The sequence below is a fragment of the Triticum dicoccoides genome, chromosome 3B (assembly GCF_002162155.2).
Source record: "Triticum dicoccoides isolate Atlit2015 ecotype Zavitan chromosome 3B, WEW_v2.0, whole genome shotgun sequence".
In the NCBI taxonomy this organism is placed as follows: Eukaryota; Viridiplantae; Streptophyta; class Magnoliopsida; order Poales; family Poaceae; genus Triticum; species Triticum dicoccoides.
Genome location: NC_041385.1, coordinates 533420209 through 533438398, shown reverse-complemented (window position 1 = coordinate 533438398; position 18190 = coordinate 533420209). Strand labels below are relative to the sequence as shown.

Sequence of the window (18190 nt, the reverse complement as noted above, 5' to 3'; positions counted from 1 at the left end):
GGGTAAAAGGGACAAACGAGACGGCCGAGCGTGTGGGCACAAACGGACTTTTGTCCGCTTCGTGTCCGCTTTCGACCCATCCGCGGCCCAAGTTTGCGCCGCTTTTGGGGTGAAACGGACACCACGCGGACGCGCGGTTCGTTTGCATGTGTCCTCCCCTGGCCCGCCCGTCGGAGGCACAGGACGGGCCTTTTTCTATCCGCCCCCTCCCTCCCTCCGGCCGCATCCACTCTACTCTTCCTCACTTTCCCCCTCTCTTCCCCTCGCCGCCGCCGACCGCCCGCCTGCTGCCATTGCAGCCGTGCAACTCGGACGCGCGCTTGCCCAGCCCCTTCCTCTCGTCGCCGCCGAGCTACCCAAGCACGGCCACCTTGTTTGCGCACCCGCCGGCCGGATTTGGGGCGGATCCGGTCGGTCTTGAGCTTGCCCAGTTGTGGGAGGCCGGGCCGCGCCATGGACTGGCCGGGCACCTTGCCGGAAGGCCCTGGCAGGGCCGCAAGGCCACATGCAGGCAGTGGCTCGTCCTCTAGCTGCTCGGATCTGCATCGTCGATGGTCCGTCGGCAGATACGCGAATGGCGGCCGGCCGGGCTCGGTTCTTGCCCAAAAGCTCGTCGGCGCACCGTTGCCCCTCATCAAGTGCGACCACTGCCCAAAGGTGGTCGTGCGCCGCGTGTCTACGACGCCGGAGCATCCCGGATGGGTGTTCATCAAGTGCTTAAATGATGGGGTATGTGCTCTTTTTAGCTTCGGTTTGTGCTCTTCGATTAGACTAGTGGTGCTAACTTTAAGTTTTATTGTGTAGAACGGATGCAAGTTTTGGTATTGGGAAGAAGAGTACATCGATATGTTGATAGAGCGAAATGTAGTGCATGTTCGTGCACTTTTAGCTAGCCTAGAGGCTTTAGATGAGACAAGTGCACTTGTTGCTAGATTAGAGGCTAGGCACGATACTATGTGTGAAGAAGCAACAAGGCACGATACTACGTGTGAGGAAGCAACGTCGGCTTCTGGCTTGAAGAAGAAAGGAGGGTGCAACGTCGTGCCTCCTCCACAGATCAACAATGAGTGCATCGAGAAGGCCCTAACCCAACTCAAGGGAGCAGTTATGGAAGTTGGGTATCTTCTCAAATGTATTTTTGTGGTTCTTGTTTTTTTTGGCCTTGCTTTATTAGTCAAAATATGATGATGTACTTTTTATATACCACAAATGAATGATGAAATAAAGTTGAACTTGTAAAGAAATATACGCGAACAAGATGGGGCAAATGGATGCGGCCGCGCGCTGGGCGCACGCCACCGCATCCCAGGACAGGCCCGGACACGACCCTAAATTCCTACCCATACGGACAGAATCCGGACAAAACGGACGTCCGTTTGGGGTCGCGCAGTGGAGTTGGCCTAACATAAGTGTGGTAACATGCAAAGCTTCATTTATTAAGTTATAGACTCATATTGCATTGGGACTCATATTGTTAAGTTACTATAACTACCTCTCTCCTTATTAATTCACTGCCACATAAACAAATTTGTTGAGTTGGACTCGATGTTATTGCTGAAATTACTCCCACTGTGGCCAGTCTTACTGATCTACTCCTACCTGGCTGTATAGCCTGCCTGGACCGTGCCCTACGGATGTGTGTATGCAGCCGTTTCCAGGCCTGACAAGCCGTGTAGGCGTGCTCCCTCCATCACGCCCCGAACCAGACGCCAGGTGGCAGGCAATAAAGAAGGATCGCTTTCCGCCTTCGACAGGGCCGGAGAAGCGGCGGCGATTCTGCCGAGGTCACTCTCCATCCATCACACCACTACCAGCCAACCACCCCACCTCGAGCGACGGACGGAGCGAGAGGAGGGATGAACACGAACGGGGATCGATCTGCGGGATCCGCCATGGAAGAAGACGAGGAGGGGAGGCCTCGCTTCTTCAAGGTCCTCGTCGGCGACTTCGCCCGTCGCCTCGTGCGTATTATTCCTTCCTCCCCCTCCCCTCCTTTCTTCCAGTTTCAGTTGTTGCGGTGGTTGCATGCGCGCGCCTTTTACTCCCCTTCACCAGAAAGGGAAAAAAGAGGACCAAGCCGAGAACGCGATTGGGCTGCGTTCTCTGCTCCACTTGGCACTTTCCCCCCATCCCGCAGTAGCTGTTCCTACTCCAAGATCCTCGCATTGCGTTTGCGCTATCGGCAAACGTGCTATCCGATAGGTGGTGGAGTGCTAAATCCTATACTATCTAATCTTCTTTTGTGGATTGGATGCTTCATATTGAAGTCCATGGCTGTTATTTCAGATAAAGAAAGGAATCCCATGGTTGCATGTGCGTCTTCCTAAAAAAAAACATGTTTGCATGCGCATGCGTGCGATTTGTAACATTTTTAACTGGACGCGATGCAGTGCAGGTGGTTCGAAGCTTCAAATGGCGTGCTTGTTTATGCATAAACGCCATCTTTCCTAGAAAACAGAGCAATGTGTCAATGTCTGATAGGCTAGGCCAAGAAAGAGTCGGGCTCATTGTGTTTGTATCCTCCCTTGATGTTCCATTTTAACCCAATAAAATCCACCATTTACCGTGAAAAAAAAGTCGGCTGGTGAATACTACATTTATTTCCCTCTGCATGCGTGTTCTGCAAATGTGGAAGTAAAGCTTCACATTGTGAGCATACACTTTTGGTTTTCAATGATTAAACAAGAGTGCATGCTGCATTTGCATCTTGACTCTCTATTTCATGGCTTAAGGTATGCCCTAACCTTGTTTGCTTCCACATGTAGGAGATACCTCGAGACTTCCTCGGTTACATTCCAGAGGTGGGCCTCAGGGGTTCCAACATTTCACCTGTTCAAGCCATGCTTAAGCGTCCAGAAGGGAAGACTTGGGTTGTTGAGCTAGAGAAGGTTGACCGCTGTGTATTTCTGACCACCGGATGGCCCAAGTTTGTGGTGGACAATTCTTTGAGGGAATATGAGTTCCTACTCTTCAGACATGACAAGAAAATGGATTTCATGGTTTCGATTTTTGGTCGGAATGCTTGTGAGAAAGCAGTCCGGTCTTCAGGAAGTGCTACTGAAAGTCTAGAAAGGATACTCCCCACTTGTAAGCGAGGACATAGTGGTGATGAACTAACGAAGACCACCAATAATCTCAGGCAGAGTCACTCACTGGTTATGGTACCAGATCAATCTGATACAAAAGTAATCTTTTATTCTAATCTTGAGCAAATAATTAAGTAATTTTCGTACAAGCCACATTTTTCTCTCTACATTTTGCCTACTCTCTTGTTCGTATGGAGTCACTTTGTTTTTCAAATAGTTTAGATAAGTTTTATGCGCAAATCTGTTCACAAGTTTATTTTGGAATCATATATAGAGCACATTATCATCTGTAAAACAATTTTTTTTTGAAATTATCTTCAACTCGGGAAGCTTAGGGATCAGAAGATCTATTTTTTCATGTCAAGTTAGAAGGTCCTAAAGTCATTTTTTTTTCACATGCCTCACATTGGGTGTGCAGAGGAGCAGAGGCTTAAAATTTGTGTCTCCTTGAACTGATAATTTATATTAATTTTTAGATATTTCCCTTCCAAGGGAGTACTCAGGGTAATGGACATATCTCTCCACAGAGCTTCGCTGACATACATCTTCATGAAGTAGATGGTTTGAAGGACGAGTTAAAGATATACTTATTGTTGAAGGTGCCAATGGATGATGATAAAGCTAAAGTAATAGCTGAAGTAATGAGCAGATTGCATGTTGACAGAGCTACAGTTGACTTATTCTGTGCTACACTCTGTTTGTATAAGTGGGACTCAGATGCAGCTGCAGAGGTTTTGAACACATGTAGAGGCAAACCACAAATTCCGAACCAGTTTCTAAAGCAGAAACTTGTTCTGCAACGTAAGTACTTCTATTGCCTCATTTTCTATCATTTTTGCATCTAGCATGTTGAAACACATCTTTTTTTATTGATCAGTTGATTTTATAAAGAGGGAACTACGACACTTCTTCCCCACAGGGGATGATTGTCCTCCTCAAATATGTGATAGCAGGGAGAGCAGTCTTGAGGAGCCTAACTTGTCGACTCAGGCACTACAAATTTACCTGCCAGCAGTGAAGAGCAAGCTAGTTGACGACCATGAGTTATGTGATTTGTCGTACAAACAGAAGAGGAGAATAGTCAAGTCGCGATCACAGCAAATTTCTGAAACACCACGAAGATCACCACGACTGGCACACTTGAAGAATTCCGGTGGCAGCATAGATAGTGGATTGAAAGAAAAACCTGAAGTGTTAGAATCATCACCATCCAGTACAATTGATCAGGTGGAGCACAGAGCAGGGCATGCGTGTTTACTCTACGAGAAACCAGAGCATGTTTTGAAAGGAGATCGCCAGCATGCTATAGGTATTCTTGGTCTCTTCTTAATCAGAACTCACAACTGCCTTCTAACACCTTGTACTGCAGTTAAACCAATTTGTGCCTTTGTAGGTTCCTTATCTCAAGACTTCAAGAGACTCAAACGAACACGAGGTGAGGTGAGCCTAAGTAAGAAACCTCAGCATAATCAAGAAAATGAGGAGAAAATAGATCAAGGAAATAATGGAGAAATCTTTGAAGAGCAAGTCGATAGAAATGCTGCAGAGAGTTCTGAGTCGTTCATGGGGAGGGATTGGATAGACTCGTCACCGCCGACCAAGTCCAAGTTGTCATCTATGATAATAAATGAGTTAAGTTTGACATGGAAGCCCTCAGTACACACCAATTCCCTCGAAACTGTGTTACTTCATATTCAACGTGACAACTTTATGAAGACCATCACACACGTTCAGGGAATCATTTGCAGTTCTCCTTCAGACCTACATTGTGCGGCTATAATTGAAGCTGTTGTGCAGAAAGAAATTCTTAAGTGGGATTCATGTCTTCAGGATGTTGATGCTCAAAGGGTAGTGATTGCATTACTGGAGCATGCTAAAAAAATCAAGGAGATTCACAATTTCAATATGGAGAGCCGGAAGGAAGAGTTTTCCACAAAGCTACAAGATCAGCTGAAGTGGCAGCTCAAAGAACTGGAAAGCGTATGCACTTCCTTGGAATTTGATTACAAGAAAGTAACATGTGATGGTAACATCGCTGTCTCGACATCGCAAGAACAGAAGAAAAAATTGCATGCCCTTCAGGATGAGATCAAAGGCTTGCAGCAGTCCATGATGATGGAGGATGAAATACAGAAATTGATGCATCAAGTTGCTGAGCATGAGAGCTTAGTACAGAAGTCTTTAATGGAAAGAGTAAGGGTTAAGACGGTTCTAAAGAGCTATAAGCAGGTTCTTGCCGAAGTAAAAGAGCGGCTAGCCTCTGATGAACTTCGATTAATTGATGTCGATGCATTGGTCAAGGTAGAGATGGATAACTTGAGGAAGGAGATCGAGATATCCAAAGGAAGACTCCTAAATATCATTTTCAAGTAATAGTGGAGAGATGGCCATGTTCAGTTGTAGGTATTCCTTCTTTTGGCTATGTTCCACTCTGTTGTAATCCTTTAGCATCGTGTTACAACTTAAAATCCGCAGCATGTTATCAGGAGAGGAGAACAACATTAGTGCACATACTCCTCCTTGTTTTCTTTTGTTTTAGTAACACTTCCTAAATTAAGCTGATGATCGAGAATTGCTCCAAAATTTGTCAAGGAGTGCTGATATTATACTATATTGGGCTATGATATCACTTATTGCCGCAGTTACATTATACAATCAATTTATTTCTGAAGGGTTGCCAGGTTAAAGAATGCTCCCTTCTTGTTCATGAGTTGTGGGTAAGTACCACGCTCAATCACCTTGCCCTCTCCTAAGAAAGCTATTGAGTCTGCATTCTTGATTGTGTTTAGTCGATGTGCCACTACGATTGTGGTCCTCCCTGTCATGATCCGATCAAGTGCTTCCTGCACCACTTGCTCGGACTGTGCATCGAGAGCACTTGTTGCTTCATCAAGAAGTAGTATAGCTGGATTTCGGATTATTGCCCTCGCAATTGCAATTCTTTGCTTCTGTCCTCCTGATAGTTGTATTCCGTGCTCCCCACAATCAGTGTCATATCCGTCCTTCAGAGATCTGAAAAGGCGTAAGCTGTAAGTTTCATATGTTGGATACTGTGAGTACATAGCTTAATATATATGCAAGCGGGTAATATATCTAAGACTTACGAGATGAATTCATGCGCATTTGCGGCTTTAGCAGCTTCGACAATCTCTTCTTCATCAGCTTCTGGTTTACCAAAGGCAATGTTGTCCCTGACACTGCCAGAAAACATTGCAGGCTCCTGACTAACTAGAGCGGTGAATCCTCGATACCAAAGAACATTCATCTCCCTCACATCCATACCATCGATCCTTACAGCACCTCTATCAACATCATAGAACCTCTGGATCAAACCTATGATCGTGGATTTACCACATCCACTTCTCCCCACCAGGCCAATACTTGTTCCTGCTTTGACGTCCAAGCTAAAATCTTGCAGGATCAGGCATTGTGGTCTTGTTGGATATGCAAAATCCACCTTCTTGAACTCTATCCGTCCTTGTATTTTGCTCTTCGGATTGTCCTTTTCCATCTGCAGTGTAGCCATGTTAGTATTTTATCTTACAGCAATCTAGCATCCTAAAAATCATTATTTTCTGCGAGGCTGCTGATTTTTATTCCATACAATGCTCATGAGAGTATGGATGTGTTACCTGTGAATTTTGCGGAGAGATAGATTTCCTATCTAGCACCTCGAAAACTGAAGCAACGGCATTTGATCCCTTTGCCAGGTCAGATGTCATGCTGCCAGCATCAGCAATCAGCTTTCCTGTGCTCACCAAGACGAAGAAGGTTTTGAAGACATCACCTGCTGAGATCTCCCCGGACTGTGCCAATTTCCCACCATACCAGAAGTCCAATGCCCATGATAAGAATGTGAGGCACGGCGACAGCCCTGTGGTTATCCCTGCTACCCATGACTTCTTCCTTGCTTTCCTCAATGGTTCCTCTTGTGTATGCTCGAAGAGCTGAAGAATCTTCGATGAACATCCAAATGAGGTCACCATCCTGTGGTTGTAAACAGCTTCTATGGCAATCTGAGTACTTTCATACTGAGCCTTTGCCAAGTCCCTTGACACATTTGAAAGAACTATCTTCTTGGCATAGTAGCATATCATCGTGCAGGGCTGTACAGCAATCATGACAAGGGCAAGTTTCCATGCTACTATGAGTCCCATTGTCACCGCAATCACAATTCCACAGGCTGTTTGAAGAAGCAGGGAGATCCTGTCTGCGACAAGGGTTTTGACAAGAGAAGACTCGTCACTTAGCCGAGAGCACAACGAGCCACTTGAATTTGTGTCCTCATCAAACCATGCTGCCTCAAAGGTTAAGATCTTCTCCAGCACTTGGACTCGGATACGCCTAACAAGATGCTCCCCCATGTAGGCAAAATTGTAGTGTTGCAATAGATTAACAGCAATGGATACCAGGGACAGTGAGCAAAAGATCAATGCATAGCGGCTGATGATTGCATTCATCTCATTGTGGTCCTGAACAAAGAATGCAGCAATCATTCCTCCGATGGTTAGAGCATAGATGGGCTGCAAGGAACCATACACCAATGCAGAGATACTGCCTATGAGTGCTTGCTTCCACTCTGGTGCATTCATTGCAAGAAGCCTGGAGAAAGACGGTGCAGGTGGGGAAACATATGACTCGGTTTCCTTTGAAACACCTGGTGTGAGTGGCATGGGACTTGCTCTGGACATGCTGAGACGGCTGGCACTGGTCCTTGCTGCTGAGGAGGCCCTAAATTGGTCAGTTTCTTGATCTATGTAGCTCACCATCTTCTGCAATTTCACAAGTCGTGAGTATGGGCCACCCTTGTTGATCAGCTCATCATGTGTCCCAATTTCAGCTATGCTACCCCCATCGACTACCGCGATTTGATCGGCATTCTTCACGGTTGAAAGCTTGTGAGCTACGACCTGGTCAGTATTAAGGTATAAATAATGAGTGCTACAGTGCCAAAGGATTCAGGAAATCCTAAGCTTAGCATTATAAAGTAGGAAGAGCCGAGGTAGTTAATATACCAGTGTTGTTCTTCCCATAGATGCTTGATCAAGTGCATGCTGCACTAGCTTCTCCGACTCTGAGTCAAGTGCGCTTGTGGCTTCATCGAGCAAAAGTATAGCAGGGTTCTTGAGGACCGCCCTTGCAATGGCAATGCGCTGTTTCTGGCCACCTGATAGCAATGCTCCGCGCTCACCAATCTGCAAGTACAGTGAAATCACCAATAAGGCAAGGGAGACAGGTTATTAAGGCACCTGAATGTTTTCCTTATGATGAACATACCTTAGTCTCGTATCCCTCAGGAAGCCCCATTATGAAGTTGTGAGCATTCGCTGTCATGGCTGCTGCATAGAGTTCATCCAAGGTTGCATCTGGTTTGCCGAATAAGATGTTCTCTTTTATGGATGTGCCGAACAGTGCATGGTCTTGGCTGACAAGTCCCATCTTGCTCCTAATCGACTTGAGATTAAGTTTCTTGATGTCGACACCGTCGATCTTGACAGTTCCTTCACTGGCATCGTAAAAGCGCTGCACCAGTGCTATTGCGGTAGACTTGCCGCTGCCACTTGAGCCGACCAAAGCAATTGTTTGGCCAGCAGGAATCTGGAGGTTGAAGTCTTTAAGGACCGTCATATTAGGCCTGGATGGGTACACAAAGTGGATGGATTCAAACTCGATCTCTCCACGGACTTGATCCAAAACAAGCCCCTTTGGATCATCGTCGTTGATCTGGGGCACACGGTTGATCCGTTCGAGAATTCTCGTGGCAGCAGCCGAGGCCTCAATGAAATGTTTCAGCTCCGGGAGTGCCATTCCAAGGGATCTGCAACAACATTTCAGTTTTTTGTATAGTTAAGCTTCTATTACATAACCAAAAGTCAGTAAGGGAGGAGGGACATGAAGAACATACAGGCCACCCAGAACAAAGGAGATTCCTGCGGCGTATATCCTTCCTCCGCTTTCATGATGGTACATCACCAACCGGCTGCCATACCAGGCGAGGAAGGCCCAAATGGCGAAAGAGAGACCGGTGAATCCGACAGCGAGGCCTTTGGCAATGCCCTGCTTGATCCCCAGGTTGATGGTCTTGTCGAGTATTGCCGTGTACCTCTGGATGATCCCTTTCTCTGCAGTGAAGGAGTAAACGGTCTTGATGGAGCCGAGTGCTTGCTCCACGAGGGAGTTTGCCTTGGCGTACTCGCGGCGCGACTCACGGGAGAGGTACAGAAGGTACTTCCCGTAGATGAGACCAGGGATTATGAGGAGCAGGACCAGAGGGTAGGAAACCAGAGCCAGCCTCCAGGAGAAATAGGTGGAGAAGGCGAGCCCGGAGACGAAGACCGTGGAGTGCATCAGAAACAGAGGAACCTGTTCAAGGTAAAATAATCGAGGAAAACGGTCAGTTCTGCTATTATTTCTTTTCACATTCCAGATCTAGTTCTTATTGTCCATTTTCCAAAATTATTTTTACCACGTCGGTGTTACCAAAATTTACCACGGCACAAAGGTTCTGTCTCAATGGCTCCAGCTAAGATATGTTTATTTTTGGAGTCATTTTAATGCAGTCGTTATTATAGGAACTATCAACTATGTCAACATTCCATGCTTTGTCACATACGGAACTCTCATTTGCTCCCATATTCCCTCTCTTGGTCTACCTTTAAGGTGTGTGAATCTAGAGAGCTTAAGGTAGATACTACTAGTACTAATCACAGAAGCAAGAATATGCTTGTACTAGCATCATTGTTTCATTTGCATGTTCTTAGAACAAGATATATGTACTAATCTCTCTATCTCTCCTGATTCTGCGGTTGGGTAGCATTAACTAGTCAAACAATTAGATTCAGCACTGATTCAGTGACGACCTAGAGTGGCAAGGTAGGTAGGTGTGCCACCATGACAGGGGACTTTTCTCCTGTCCTTGGTTCGTCTTAAACAAACCACTGCTAGTACATGAATCAAGAAGGAAGAAGGTTCCAAGTTCCAAGGCGAATCTACATGCCGATGGATGGATCCAACAATATAAAAACGAGGCGTGCGTGACTTGTGAAGACTAGCTAGCGCGTCCGCTTTGTGTACCCGTATGATCAAGGTCATTGAAAAGCAAATTAACCAATCAAGACCAAGGGGGCTTGACTGGTGTGGTGGTACCTTCTCGCTGAGCACCTCCTGGATGAGTGAGGCGTCCTTGGAGATGCTGTTGATGATCTCCGAGGTGGTGGCCTCCTGCGAGTCGAAGAAGGCCACCTCCTGCCGCAGGATGGCCTCCAGGTACAGGTGCCTGATCCGGAGCACCTGCCTCTCGCTCGTCCGGCTCCAGCAGTACCCCTCTGCGTGCGTGCGTCCATGTCCATAGGGGTACACCAAGTTAGTATTATCCCTTGTTGAAACAATCTGGCAAGCTATGCAAATCTATGTAGCAGCAAAAACTCAAAAGGTTTACCCATGGACGCCACCACCAGGATGGCGAACGCCAAGTAGACGAAGTTCAGGCACGACTGCACCACGCAAAATGGAGGCAACAACTTAGTGTAGGCGCAACTGGCACTGGGAAATGGTGAAATGTGTACAAAACCATGTGCTATGCATTTAGGCCTGTTCCGTTTTGTTTTTGTTTCTGAAGTGTGAATCCCAGTGAATTTCCCCTGAAATTCATTCATGTGTTCCAACAGTAACTTACCTTCTCGATGTCATGCATGAAGTGCACGCTGGTGGCGCTGCCCTGCTGCTGGGCGTGGCCGCGCCCCAGCGAGTTCATCACGTCGCTGGCGAAGATGAGGAGGAGGTTGGTGGAGCAGCCGTCGCCGATGGCGCCCAGCGTGCCCAGGGCCATGAGCACCACGTCCACCCGGTCCGCGAACTTGAACAGGCCCCGTATGCTCCGCCGCTCGCCGCCCGTGGCCGCCCGGCCGGGGCTCATCTTTACTTCTTGCAGCCTCTCTGCCCGGATGGGTAGCGGTAGCAGTAGCACTGGCCAGCACAGATCGCTTCGCTTTGTTGCGCTTGCTGCAATGCAATGGACCTGGCAGTGGGGCTTTATATAGCACAGGACTAGACGCGCGCGTGTGTGCTCTCCGATCGTTCTTAACTTTGCCTTGGAAAAGTTGGTCGGTTGCGAAAATTAAGTTAAAATGATATGATGTTTCGAAGGCCCAGAAAGCAAAAGCAGCAATACAGTAATTAATGGAGTATACATTGCTGTTTTCTTGCTGCACTTTGAGACCCCATATCAATTTTTCATTTACCTTTTTGCTACCGCCGTTTACATATGTAAATGTAAGAAGTTTGTACAAATTTCAAAAAATGAAAAGAAAAAGGGCGCAAGACATCACACTGCAACGAAAGAACCGGTTGGGGTTCAAACTCAAAAGCATACATGGAGAAAGTTGGCTGCGAGACTGAAACTGTATGTGTCGCTGCCTGGTCGACGAGGGTTGTTATGCGTTTAATGTTATATAATCACAGTGTTTTTGCTTTTCTTTTATGTGATGTTCAATACTACTAATGCTTATATATAGGCTTACCTTATGTTTACTATTGTAACCTTTTTGCCAATTGGGCCTCTAGTGCAGTGTAGGGTTCGATCTCTGATAAAGCATGCAGGTTGCTATAATTGCTATCTTAGTCAAGTGAAATTGCTTTTTGGGGGAGGGGGTATAAAGTTATCAGGACAAAAGTGACGTCGTTTCAATCCTACTACTATACCAACAAATGCGGTGGTGTTATTACCGTGCCATACTTGAATACTCCCGGTTAGGAGATTGTCCATCACAAAATTATCTGTCGCCTATTACAATTTGGAAACGCATGCGTGCCTGTATGTCAATGATGGTTACGGGTTCATCATTCGAGATTCTGGAGGTCAAGCGATTGCCGCTGGATCAGGCAATATACCTTACATCCAAGGCCCACTACACACTGAAATCTGTAGCCTGCCTAAAACAAGCCGCACATCAGCTGGGTATGTCCTCTGTGATCGTTGAGACGAATTCCACCATCCTAATGCATGCAATTTTTTTCTTCTCGAATACGCATAGAGCGTATCATTTCATTGATAGGTAGAGGAGTTTACATGCGCATGGCTAAGCAACACATTCGTGGCCGGGGCTACGCAAAGTTACAGTTATAGGGTTCGATCAAGGCGGTTCAAATACAAAGGAGTGCAGTCCTTTTGCGCCAGCCGTGGCCCACGTTGCTGCCTCGGCCAGAGCAGCTCGAGAGGCGTCGGTCACTGACGGGCGGATGCCGTCGAAGGTGCAAGCATTTCTGTGCTTCCAGAGGGTCCAGGCGACGATGATCACCAGGGAGGCCGTGCCCTTACGAAGAGAAGGGCGGGGCAGATGACGTGGATGCCTTCCACCAGTCGAAGAAGGGCTCGTGGCCGAGGGGAATGCTGCTGGTGAGCCGTAGCCTGGAGAATACGTCGTGCCACACCATGCGAGAGAAGGAGCAGCCAATCAAAAGGTGTTGCATAGATTCAGTGGCCTGATCACAGAGTGCGCAGGCGCTGCTATGTGGCAGTCAGTGGCGCGCGAGCCGCTCGTTCGTCCAGCACCGGTCCTGCAGGGCCAACCATATGAAGAACTTGACGCTCAGGGGGGCCCAAGTCTTCCAGGTGAGCTCGGCATGTGGGGGATGAGGTAGCCGAGGAAGAGAGCGTCGTAGCAGGTTTTTGCAGAGTATGTGCCATTCGCTGTCCATCGCCACCGAAGAATGTCGGGCTGCTCGGAGGTTGAAATCGGGAGAGATTAAAATCTGCAACTATGAATGTCGGGCTGCTCGCAGGTTAATGCATGCAATGAAAGGAAGGAACTATGACCAATCTGCAATTGGTGCCATCTTCAGAGAGATTAAAATCTTTGCTAGGTTAAAATTTTCTCATTTTAAGATAGTTTTCTGCCCAAGAGGCTGAAATAAAGTAGCTGATACTTTAGCTGCTCATAGTGTGCGTATGGCCCTTGCATCGTCAGCCTTGTGGCCGGATGGGGCGCTAGACTTTGTTCACGCTATGATTAACGGCGATTTGGCTGGTAGTGCTGGTTAATGGAATAGAGAGTATTCCGGTTCAAAAGAAAAAAAGATCTACTCCCGTAATGTATGTTTATTCATGTGATGCGCAATCACTATTGCAAATAAGTAGTACAATATCTTTTAGTGTTTCAATAAAATGTAAATACTTTCAAAGCGAATTAATCTAGTGGTACTAGTTTCATGTCACATGACCTTTTTTTTAATGAAAAGGCCAAAGACCATATACTCCCTCCGTCCGAAAATACTTGTCATTAAAATGGATAAAAAGAGATGTATCTAAAACTAAAATACGTCTAGATATATCCTTTTTTATCCATTTTGATGACAAGTATTTCCAAACGGAGGGAGTATTAAATAAGATCAACCCTTACAAGAACTTCCTTAGAAAGATAAGAAATTATAGTCAAGTCCTTGCAAAAACCAGCATCGTCTTCCTTTTGCATTCATCAACGGCACGCCGTTAGCAAAGCTCATTGCCCCCTCTGAGCCTTCATCTCACCGGAGCAGCCTTGTTGAAACCTAGGAGCTTGTTGAAATAGCGGCCGAAAGTCGTCGATGTAGACCTGAAGACTATTCTTGGTTTAAAACTTGTCTTAACAACAAAATAGTAATATATGCATTCAATGAGGGTGGTTAAAAAGTTTAATTGAATGTATATATTCCCATTTCATAATGAATCAAATGCCACATGAGCTATATTTTGCAGGCTTTCACATATTGTTACAAGTGAGCTGAGGCTATATACAACCCTTTGGAAAAGATTTGGCCTTGATATGCTCCCACCTCCTGTGGCTTTCTTGTCTTAGTGGACTTTCTAAACCATCTCCTGTCCACTTTCACACATTTTATGTTGTTCTCACACATTTCTTCTCCCTACAGGTATGTCTCCAGACCATCTCAGTCGAGAAATAGTGTGAGATCAAGCTAGCCATGCGTGCATAACACAACCTTGCAAGAATGTCATCGGCCGTGGGTCCAAACGAGTCACCAGAAAAAAGGAACGTCTAGAAAAACATGATGAAAGATTTACGGAGAGAAGGGCAGAGAAGGGGTCACTAATGCCAAGATGAGAGCATCACCGTAGCCTCACTGAACTAGCCGTGTTTTTGCTTGGAGAAAAAGCAAGGCCATGTGCCATACTACAAAATGAGGCCTACCACTCTGAACCATACTGTAAAATGAGGTCACCATATAATATGTTGTATGATTATCTAGTAATAAATTATATAAATATATTCTAGGCATTGGAATATTGTGCCTAGAGCGTGAGTGTTGAAATTTATGTGCAAGTAAGAGATGGCATCAATAAATGTGTACTCATGCAAATCCTATGCGGGGGTGGAGTGTAACATCTAGTAACTTGGTAACCAAGTTGCTACATGGCAACCAAGTGGCAATAATGTGCATATGACCTAGCAAGTCGGTCGATACATCCTAGCAACTACTAATAGAAAAATGCCATCCTCGAGATCTAGTTTTGAAGATCTTGTCATAATGAAGACAATCGTGAAATAAATCGCCAATCAGGTTAATGGTTTGAAATATATGTTTTCTTGAAAATTAAAAAACAATTCTGTTGTTGATGTCATGCTTACATATGTGATATATTGTTTTATTATGTTGCTTACATGTGTGGTATCTTGATATATCCCATTCATGCATGCATATGTGCGAGAGTGAACTGGTGTCACATGTGAAGACTATATGATGCGACATCACATTGTAGTCTTGTCCTTTGTTATTTACAAGTGTCTCAAATAGTCTTGTATACCAATGAAACATTGTTACCATCTAGTGAAACGTTATGTTATACTTCTGCATTTCTTGTATGTAGGGCATATTAGATTTCATTAAGGGAAGGCTTTGGCCCAAAATTATTTTGTTAATATGTGGTTTATATGGCATGAAATTGGTATCATTAGCTTTTGCTTCATCGATACTTAGTACTTACTAATAAGTGTGAGTTTTTATCCTATAAACTCCACCGTGATAAAATAATTCTTGGTCAAAGTCTTCTCTCACTGGAACTTAATATATATCTCCTACATTTGGAGTACTCCAAAACAAAAAGAATCCCGATAAAACTAAGAAAACCTAGCCCATATCTATTGGTGGTAAAGGATGGTGGATATCGAGCTCGGTCGACTCAATAGTCGTGAGCCAGTTGATGGAAGTGCATTTATCCTCTAATGATATTTTGATGCTGAATACAATATGATTTGTGAGACTAATGCCATTTCTATGTTTATCCAGTACATTGGTCTCTCGATGATTATATATGGAGATGATTGATCCCCCACTTCAAAAGAAAAAAAAGGCATTAGTTTTTCTGAAGACTCAGAGATTTTGTTTTGGTTTCTTTTCAATCATAGGAGAACCTCACATTAAGAGGGGTCGAGATGATTGCATAAGGATGGGGATCATGCAAAATATATATACCAAGCCTACCCACTCCTACCACAAAAAATATGGATTAAAACCCCTCCCAAGATGGCCTGTGTTGGGTACCCCGTGGAACGGGGTCCAGGGAAATGTCTCTAGACACCCCATGCGCACGACCCCTCTGACGCCATGCACATGGGGTCGGGGTGCTAAATCTCTCTGGACACACCCCATGTGCACGAGATCTAGGGTTAGCGCATGGGTTACTCCGTGCGCACGTCCCCCGAGGGTGGCCCCGAACCTTGGTTTTGAGCTGTTGCTCCATTAACAACCTTGAAAAGCTCGATTACTCTTGATCTCTCCACTCAAACTCCATCAAACTTTTAGGATTAAAATTGGATCACCCTATCTACACTTCCACATACCAATTAATAATCCAACACTCTTGTTCATATCACCAAGTTTACTTTTCTTCGAAATATGAGATTCCTAGGCTGTAGGAGTCAAGGCCCGAAAGCTTCCTTGTGTGTTGTGTGCTCCAGGAAGTTTGTGAAGGTTCGGTGATCGCCTTCACAACCAACCACGAGTGATATGAGACTCATCTATTGGGGGTGACTCGAAGGAAAACTAGGGTGAGCCGCTTGGAGTTCCGGAGCTTTGTCTTTGGCACCTCTCCGACGGAGATTAGCAGTCCCCAAAGAGTGTCACTTCAGGATACATTTGCGTCTCCATCTTATGTGGTTTAACCTTTACTATTCTCTTACCTATAATGCTTGTTAGCTTGTTAGATTGTTGTTGTTGCTTACCTTGATTATAGCTTGCTTGCCATATATGTTGTTCTCCCCGTAGATATATCTAGAGAACTTACTTTATCCACACATCATCTCTAAAATTGATAATTAAGATAAAGTCCATAGTCTCCTATTCGCCTCCTCTAGTCAACCTCTTCAACCCTTTCAGTCGAGCTCATTGATTTGATGAGCTCAAACCCCCTGCTTGGCTCAGCTCGTTAAATATTTGAATGGGCTAGATAAGCTTGGTAAATTCGTCAAGCAATTTAATAATGTAATCAATTATCGTGGAAGGAAGAGTAGATGAAGGGTGGAAGTGCGGAGTAGAAACCAAAGGAGACGAGTGGCTTGGAGGGGCCCCTCTTTCTTGACCTAGGCATTTTCGCATCACTGCTATGTGCCTAGTCAACAACTAATGCAGCTTGTTCCCGATGGATATTACAGATACTTGGACTTGTGTGCTAAGACATTTTTTGCCCTAAAAGTCTTGGCCTTTGCTAGCCCTTGGCTTAAGGATAATAAAGAGCCCGCCGAGTACTTGTAATTCTTGACTCGTCAAACTCGTTTCCCTAACAAGCTAAAAATGCCAACTCGACCTGGCTTGTTAGTTTCTAAGTTACCCTTCTTTTTCCAAAATGGTTCACTATCCATATGATCACCTCCAAGCCGAGATGTCTTGAGATTGACAAAGTCACTACAAATGTCGTGCTATCGACGGGCACATCGCTTACATTGAAAGAATAAATCCATCAAATCATGAAATAAATCCAAGAAAGTGTGAGTATCATACCAAGCCTAAGTCTTGAACCCGGACGAGTAGGTTCACCACAAGGAACCTGACCCTTCGAGGAGTGAATAGCAAAAAACTACCACATTACGGGCTATCGTTTCGAAAAACTACCGTTTTTTAATTTTCCAAAAAACTACCACAAAAATGGCGGACTGCTCCAAAAAACCCAAGTGGCCGAATGGTTACGTTTTAAGTGGGGTTATGACATGTGGAGCCCGCCCGTCAGGGTTTTGTCGGCCACAGTGCTCACGGCGTGCAGGTGCCGGCTGTTAGGGCGCACGAGCCGTCCTGACCAGGTCAAGAGGGATCCGACCCGCCCTCACTCTTGTCTTCCCCCTCTCTGTCTCCCTCTCGCTCGCGCGCGCCTCCCTCTCCGATGGCGTCGGCAGCGGCGAAACCAGGCGATGGCGGCCATTCAATGGGTGGAGGTGGAAGGGGGGATGGAGGCGATGAGTACTCAGAGGTTGACAACTGGCTGGGGAGCGGTAGCTTTGCAACCCAGCCGGTGGCGCCGCCGTCGCCGCAGCGGACACCACAGGTTGCAGCTCTGATGCAGGCTCCTACGCCACAGGCTACACCGTCGTCGCCTGATGATTGCCAGTTCTCGCTTGAGTACAGAGCAGTGAGGTCTCTTTCTAGCGCTGTGCAGGCAGATCCGGCCAACTCCCAACACTGGGCCTTTGCATTTGGAGGGGTGGAGTAAGTTTATTTTTCTCTTATGAGCTCCTTCAACAGTTTCTGCAATTCCGCTTGTTCATTTCAAACAACATAGCATAATTTAGTTAGTTTTTTGACCAAACCCTAGGTTGATGTTGCTGTGATTCATCTTAGAACATGAACATGCACTGAATAAAAGTTGAGCAAACACTCTGTGGCATGTTTTGGATGCAACAATATCATTTAGCACCGAAGGATTAGTTAGATTTAGTAGAAATGCATGGTGGATTCAGAGAAGCATTTGTTGGATTCAGATTCCTTACTGTACTTTATAGTTAGTGTGCACTGAATTTTGTACCAAAAACACTTAGTTAGTTGGGGTTTTCAAATAACATATTATATAATGCAGGCTGGATGATGAAATTTGGGAGGTTAGGCTGCATTTCCAGGGCAGAGAT

At 45.6% G+C, this 18190-nt stretch overlaps 2 protein-coding genes across 4 annotated transcripts; one reads left to right on the top strand and one right to left on the bottom strand.

Moving 5' to 3' along the window:
- The first annotated feature begins 1699 nt into the window (after positions 1-1699).
- Positions 1700-5572, top strand: LOC119276937 (B3 domain-containing protein Os03g0120900-like). Of its 3 annotated transcripts, none has more exons than XM_037558108.1 (5): positions 1701-1961; positions 2766-3185; positions 3563-3887; positions 4006-4395; positions 4480-5572. In XM_037558108.1, the coding sequence occupies exons 1-5, from the start codon at positions 1857-1859 to the stop codon at positions 5457-5459; spliced, it is 2220 nt and encodes a 739-aa protein (XP_037414005.1). In that variant the 5' UTR covers positions 1701-1856; the 3' UTR covers positions 5460-5572. The 3 variants fall into 3 exon arrangements, with proteins under 3 accessions (XP_037414003.1, XP_037414005.1, XP_037414004.1); XM_037558107.1 differs by having other exon boundaries at positions 3964-4395; XM_037558106.1 differs by having other exon boundaries at positions 1700-1961; positions 3964-5572.
- Positions 5573-5648: 76 nt separating this feature from the next.
- Positions 5649-11099, bottom strand: LOC119276936 (putative ABC transporter B family member 8). The gene is made up of 9 exons (XM_037558105.1): positions 10762-11099; positions 10525-10579; positions 10233-10411; positions 8992-9449; positions 8364-8904; positions 8102-8281; positions 6719-7996; positions 6191-6597; positions 5649-6098 (listed from the first exon to the last, which is right to left on the bottom strand). Exons 1-9 carry the CDS (start codon positions 10999-11001, stop codon positions 5747-5749), a joined length of 3690 nt encoding a protein of 1229 aa, XP_037414002.1. The 5' UTR covers positions 11002-11099; the 3' UTR covers positions 5649-5746.
- Positions 11100-18190: the final 7091 nt, after the last annotated feature.